We start from the raw sequence: 7,414 nt of genomic DNA, 5'->3' as shown, positions 1-7,414 counted from the left end.
ATATATTCACTATGCAACATGAATGTACATAAAAAAAAAAAAAAAAAAAAAAAACATGTACATCACTTAATCAGAAAAGTAATAGCATGCATGTAATATTTTATCATAAAGAAATATCACAATCGAAATAAATAAATATTTCACCAAAAATTAAATTAAAAATAAATATAGTTAAATACTTAATCCCCTATTACATCCAATAAGATTACTATGTAACACATCAAAGTTTCAATGATATCATTTCATCGAACATGAAGATCCTACAAAATATTTTTTATGACGAGAAAATGTATATATTAGTCACAATACAACTCATAAAATCTACAAAATAGAATTCATGTCATAAAAAGAAAAGATATCAATAATTTATAATTTCTCACTTGTTTTCTATTATACTGAAACATAAATATACCAATATTTAATTCACCTATTTTTTTAAGTTCATTTCTTATAGTTTCTTTCCTTCTCTTATAAAGAGATAGTTTCCATTGTTGCACAACTCAATTTTATATTTTTTCTTTCAATGTACCTATGTCTTATGGATGTTATAAAGATGAATTAGTTTATTTAAGGCACATATGTGCTACAATCAAATTTCATATTTTATACTGTCCATTATCCATATTAACTTTGGTAAGAATTTCTTTGGTAAAAGATCAATTTTACATTGTTGATTACTTTTGAAAATATTGAATATCAATTACCTCTGTCATAGTATAGTCACAAATTGGGGTTTAAGTTCTTTCGTAAGAGACAAGATAGTTATATTATTCCTATAAATTATGTAGTAAAACAGAAATAGTAAATTTCAATTGTTTTCAATGATATTAATGAAACTAAATCAAAATAGTAGAGAACAAATTAATTAATTATATTACTTGAAGAACTATTCTGTTTAGGAAAACTAAGTTTTCTTTTGGATATTGAAAACCAGTGATTAGCAAGACTTCTTTGAAGGTTAAGAAAATTGATGGATATAATGGGATTAACTAAAAAATCATGAGGAAACATGTTGACAACCCTTTAAGCATTTTATATTGTAAAAATACCATGTGAACTAAAGATAGTCTTATATAGTTGGTTTAACTACGTTCTTGAAATATTTTGAGAACCACTAAGCAGTATAATGTTCCAGACAAACTAAAACATGAAAATCTATCTCTCTTTGTCACTTGTATATGTTGATGCCTTTTTTTTTTACTCTTTGATTAACTTGGTTTAATAACTCTACTTTCATATCTAGTCATATAGGTTTTTAAGTTATGAAGTAAGGTCCACTTATAAATTTAAACTATAGTTTTATGCAGAATATAATCTTCATTTTGCGCAAGTAAATATGAGTAAAAATTAAGAATTAGATTAAAAGTTTCATTAGATATGTAAAATGCATGAGGGGTGGGGAGTGAAAATTACTCAAAAAATAGGTTTTTAATTGTGGTCAAATGTATAATCAGCCCTTAAATTATAATCCACATAAGAAAAGAATGAGCAAATAACAAAGATAATAAAAAAAGGAAAAAAAGACAATGAACAAAAACATAGCCAGCTGCCATCCTGGCATCATCTCTATGGAGAATAAACTTACAAATGATTATCAAAGAGTTACGAAGACTTTTAAAGATTTTGAGGGCTTTCATTACAACTAGAGGACACTTGTGAAGTCTGAGCTGGTGCAATCAAGGGCTACCAAAGACGGAGAAGAGAGAGGAAGTGTAGATGGACGACAGAATTGGGATGTTGGGGGTTTTGTTTTTACATTTTCTTTTTTGTTTAAACAAAGCAACGTTTGTTAAAACGTATTATACATGTTTAATTTGCAACTTTATAAAAGATGCATATTTTATCATATATATATGAAAAAATTCATAAAAAAATATATTTTTAACTATATATATTTTGTAAAGGTTTTTAACTATATGTAAGCATATACTTATCTACTAACTATGTTCGTATCTCAATTTATTTATTTATGAGGATTGATATCCGCACAAATAGACATACCAACCTTTTTCTCATTACACGAGGGGGGTGGGCGGTTTGCAATAGGCTTCCTCCTAATTAATGGAATTTTCTTTGAAAACTATATGTTCACCATAAATTCAAGATATTCTGGCGAAATCTTCTCAATGGGATCACTGTTAGGGATACTCTTTGTGAATCAATCTCTATTGGGACACCTACTCTTTTTGTGCCTCATATAAAAATATATGGCATCTATTATTTGACTGTGAATTTTCTAAAAGAGTATAAGCTGCATGTGGTTTAGACCTAATTGGTTCCCTTATTCATATATGTGTTCCCTAGTTATACCCTTGTTTTCTTTTGATTTATTATGAAAAGCTGATAGATAATGATTTTTCCCTATTTTTCTATTACTCTTTATTTTATTTGGTACCATAGGAATAAGGACTTGTTGCAAGAAGCACGGAAGACATCGAAAATGGGATAACATATCATGATGATATGGACATATTCTTATAGACTTACCAAGATGAAACCCGAACCTACGAAGGAAACTTGGCCTTGGTCATCTTTTTCCACTTTTTCAGCACTTAAACTAAATCTTCTGTTTGGAACAAAATCATGCATCAATGGATGCCCTTTATTTTTTGAAAGCATAAGCTTAGAAAGCTGCTGTCAATAAATTATGTGCTACTTGTGTATATAATTGTAATTCTTTTTAACAGTATTTTTTTTCTTTTTTTCGTAAAAAAAAATTATATATATATTTTATCTAATAGCAACTAAACAATAATATTATTTTTATTCATAGAAATATATCATAAATACAAATAAAAATTTAACCAATGAGAGTATAATAATAAATGATCCACTTACGTTTACTGCAATAGAGAATATGACGAAGTTATGGGTTAATTATCACTAATGAGTCCCATGGATGACACACCCTTTCATAATATTAAAGGAATTTAAGGGTTGTACTAGTTTTTACACTTGTGAATTGAAATGAATAATTTTTTTTTTTTTTAGCTAAAGCTTGCCCTGGTGGTTGGCACTTCTCCCTTATGAGAGTTCTTTAGGGATTTGGTTAGTGGATCAAGTTCTCTTGATGGCTTCTAATCACAAAACTATTTGTATCTTTCCTACTTTCCAAGAAGTTTGTGGCCCTCTTGGGCCATTGTTATGATACCTCTATGGGTCCTTTCCTTAACTCTTATGTAGTATTTTGCATGGATCAAAGTTGTATTTTAATGAATTCAAGGGTCATGCTTGTTTTATTAGTAAAATTTATAACCAAATAATTTTTTTTGACAAAATTTTCTTGAGCCGTGTGGTGTATTCACTATCTGGATCTGACGGAGGAGACCCCTTGCACATCCTCCTACCCCCTCGAGCAACTTGGATACCCTACAGTGAAGGATTCCAATTTACTGTGAATGCATGAAAACTTGGTCCGAAATTTATTTTTATTTTTTTATATGTTATAATATAATAAATAATGAAAAATTAAGAGAGTTTTCCTCCACCGTGCAAGAATGTTCACCACACAACCTTAGGGTTTACAAACCCCCTATAAAATTTTAGTATGTTCCCGAAAGTACCTTCCTTATAGTTAAAGGATTTCTCTTCACCGTGATTTATGGAAAACTCGGTTCATTTTATTATATAGAATTTTTTTTTTAAAATTTTTATATGAAAACAAAAAGGAAAATAGTTTCCCACAACATTAAGGTATTATCATCCTCTTAGACGTTTTATTTACTATTTTTTCTCTTTTACCTTGACCATGTGAGTTTATGTACCATTCTTCAAACCGTCATGATGTGGCGTAGGATATTTTTCCATGGTCCCAGCACAAAGACCTTCTTCTTTGAAAATAATTTTAAGGGTAAGAGATCACAACCTTGTCGCTTAGCCCTTGCATCAAACAACATAGCATGTGTTGTGACAATAATGTGGATTATAATATTGTTCCCTCTTATTTTATTAATTCTACTCAAACAACAATGGACCCTCAAAGATATTCTCTAACACCCGCTCGTGAATCAATTAGAAGAAGACTACTTTGACTTTCTTGAGAACAATTACTATGACTACATGATAAGCTTAGATTCATCTTACAGTAGCAACTGCTGAAGATACAAATTACTGTTGAAGATTAGAATCTTATCCCAAATTTCAATATGTTTTGTAATTGTTTGTACTGTTTGTGTTTTGTAAACTTTATCTTTGTACTGTTTATGCTTGAAATGGTGTTAAGTCTAAAGTTATCTATAAGTATGTGGACTCTAGTTCATATTTTATAGTGGAATTTTAAGAATGGTATCAGAGCCATGGGTTTTTAGCTTAAACTTCGTAGTTATTTTCTGTTCTCTTCCTCTTCTTTTAGTTTTTGGGGATACAGAGTTATCGAAATATCGTAGTATACTCTATGATTGCTACCTATTGAATCCTCCATATTAGAATTGATATTCCTTTAATAGACTTCATTGCCTTTGGTATAATATTTTTTTACAAGAGCCTTTGAGACCCAGTGGGACTGTTCAGGCAAGAAGTTGATATTATGTCCGTTTTTGTCTCAGATACTGTTTGAATGATACTATTAAGAGATTTTTTTGCACATACTAGATACCCCCCAAAATTTAGTAAGATCATGTTTATAATAGAAAATAACGTCCTCATCAATCATGACTTATTTCACACACTCAAGTTTTTCTAGTTCTTACTCATCTCCACTTCTTCTTTCCTTTCTTCCACTTCTAGTTCTAAGATAGATTACTTATAAGAAGTAAGTTATCCCCCAGCAGAACAACTGATTCATCCTATCATCAATCCCCTTTTAAGGTGAAACAGTCAAAGAATACTACTTTGGATTTCTTGAGAACAGTTACTATGACTACGTGCTAGACTTTGATTCATCTGACAATAGCAACTGTTGAAGATAAGAATTACTGTTGAAGATTATGATCACTGTTGAAGGTTAGAATCTTATTCCATATTTCAATATGTTTTGTGAGCTTTATCTTTATATTGTTCATACTATTTGTGTTTTGTAAGATTTATCTTTATACTGTTTGTACTTGAAAGGGTGTTAAATCTGAAGTTATTTATAAATATGCAGACTTTAGTTCATGTATGATATTCTGATTTCAAATTAGAATTTCAAGAATGATATACTATAGGGGTATCACCTTGCATATGAATTTTAATTTCACGAGGACAGAGTGATAACTTTGTGCGCCCTTAGGTGGGCATAACTGCCTAAGAACCATGTGACAAGGTAACATTCTTTTTCTATAATCTTAATTATCAAAGGGTGGATGAAACTAAAGAAAAATAAAAAAAGAAAAAACAAGCTTGGAAGGCAGTGTGGCCTTTGTACCCAGACATTGAAGGGGTGAAATGATAACAGACGAAAATCTTAATCTTGTTGATATTTTTATATGCACTCCCATTGGCCACAGTGTTTTTACGTAACTTTATTCTAAAAAAATAAAATTGTTTTCTCCGATCACTTGCACCCGATAATTTTGCCCCCGTACTAACACGTGTCAATTCAAAACGGATTGGCCTATGTAGGAAGATATGGTGACATTTTCCCGAAAGAGTTCGGAAACGGAGAGCTATGGGCGCACGTCGACTGCCCGCATCCCCACGTGCAGTCTAGATCCTTGAGCCTTTACAGACCTTGCAATTTTCCCTCACTCCCATCCGTCGTCTTCGCGTCTCTCTGTGTGAGAGTGTTCGCGCGCGTGGTGTGGTCATGGCGATAAGCCTGCCATGGCATCCCTTACTGTCGCCTTCGAAGTCTCGCTGCTTATCCATCCAACGACGAGCCATTTCGACGCGTCATGTCGCGACGATACAGGCATTCCAGCGGAGCGATTTCGACGGGTTTGCGAAGCGAGTTGCCTCCGGCGAGGTCTGGAAGGATGCGTGGAGGTGTGCCAACGATGGATTTGAGCAGCTCGTATTTGACTCTAAGAAGGCCGCAGAGCGTTTTGACCGCCGCTATAACGTTTCCAGGAGCTTCAGCTCTGTTGTGCAGTCTGCCACCGACAAGGCTCGCGAGCTCGATCGTGAACTTGAAATCAGTCGCAGGTGGCGCACGTTCACCCTCGATTTCTCTGACAACTGGCCTAGGGTTTGTTCTTTCTCACTCTCTCTGATATGTTGACTAAATCGATACTTATTCATTGAAGTGAATTTGTATTTATCATAACTAACTGTGGGTCTATGTAGTTCTTCTTCTAATACAGCCCTATAACTCGAAGTTTCTTTTGTAAACACCTTTGATTGTGGTGTGGGGATCAGGAGATATACTGGACGAGGTTTTTGTGGTTTTTGTTCTGTATTCATTGAATGGAGTTGAGTTATTTATCGCATGTATAGATTTGAAGGGTATAATGGGCTAACTGAGAAATTCCAATTTCGCGACTATTTTGTGGATTAGTCATATTTTGTGGTTTGTTCTTATAAACAGAGCAGAATATTATGCACACCATAGTTGATGCAGATGAAATCGTTATATTTCTTTGTGGTGGGTAGGAGAAAGTGAGTCTGCAACAATTATGAGAGAGAGAGATAGAGAGAGCACCAAGTCCGGGGAGGGGGAAGGAGAGAGAAGAGAACAATCTCCATCTCAATAACTAACTTGAGTAATTCTTAATTCATTCATCAAATTAGTGGGTTCTATCTTCATTCGACCACCTAATAAGAAGATAATAGATAAGTGAACCAAGATAATAGATAAGTTAACTCTCTTGTATAGGTTCGTTGATTCAAGCACTAAATAACTCAAAGGAATAAAAGCCTGATCTGAAAGGAAACTATATCCAATCGGCATGTCCTAAGTTCTAATCTTATCAGGAAACTGAATTAAGACAACTTAATCTATGGCTGGACTTATAAAGTCCCTAATCCAGCCAACTGCTTACAATAAAATTATAGTGAAGCAAGCTGACAATAAACTGCTAAATCCTACTGCATGACCTGAATAGCTGATTGGACAGTTCAGATAAAACCCAATCTATTGAACCAATGTTTTCTGGTTCACAAGTAAATTGAACCAACGTACCTAATCCAAACCAATTCTCCATTAATAGGGTACCACTATATATTGATAACTACATCTATAGAAAGTGTAGTATCAAGGGAATAGTAGGATGCAAGAAGGATTTCTGTTAGTCTCTTAGGTGTTCCTTTTGTGTTGGAAAAGTTTCCATTCTCCGTATCTTATGATCAACAGAGAAAAGTTATTCTGTTATATTTAGTGTACCTGTTTCCGATAGGTAAGGAGAATTTCCGCTTTTTGGATAAATGATTTGCAGGTGGTTTGGCTAAGGTATGGGTGAAATGGACGTAAAATGAGGCATTCAAGCATTTCGAGAATTGAACCAATTTTTTAATGATAGTTTCCATGCTATTCATGATAATAATAATAATAAAAAAA

General features: G+C 32.9%; 1 protein-coding gene across 1 annotated transcript in view; it reads left to right on the top strand.

Annotated features, from left to right (window-relative positions):
* Nucleotides 1–5,559: 5,559 nt before the first annotated feature.
* LOC122082479 overlaps nt 5,560–7,414 on the top strand; it is a gene marked incomplete in the record, with an annotated part of 21,500 nt that continues 19,645 nt past the window's right edge. The window contains 1 exon segment of the mRNA XM_042650080.1: nt 5,560–6,106. Within this exon segment, the coding sequence (XP_042506014.1) occupies nt 5,726–6,106 (381 nt within the window).

The sequence above is a fragment of the Macadamia integrifolia genome, chromosome 6 (assembly GCF_013358625.1).
Source record: "Macadamia integrifolia cultivar HAES 741 chromosome 6, SCU_Mint_v3, whole genome shotgun sequence".
Taxonomy (NCBI): Eukaryota; Viridiplantae; Streptophyta; class Magnoliopsida; order Proteales; family Proteaceae; genus Macadamia; species Macadamia integrifolia.
Note: the sequence above shows the minus strand (reverse complement) of the source record. Positions and strands in the feature narration are given on the sequence as shown.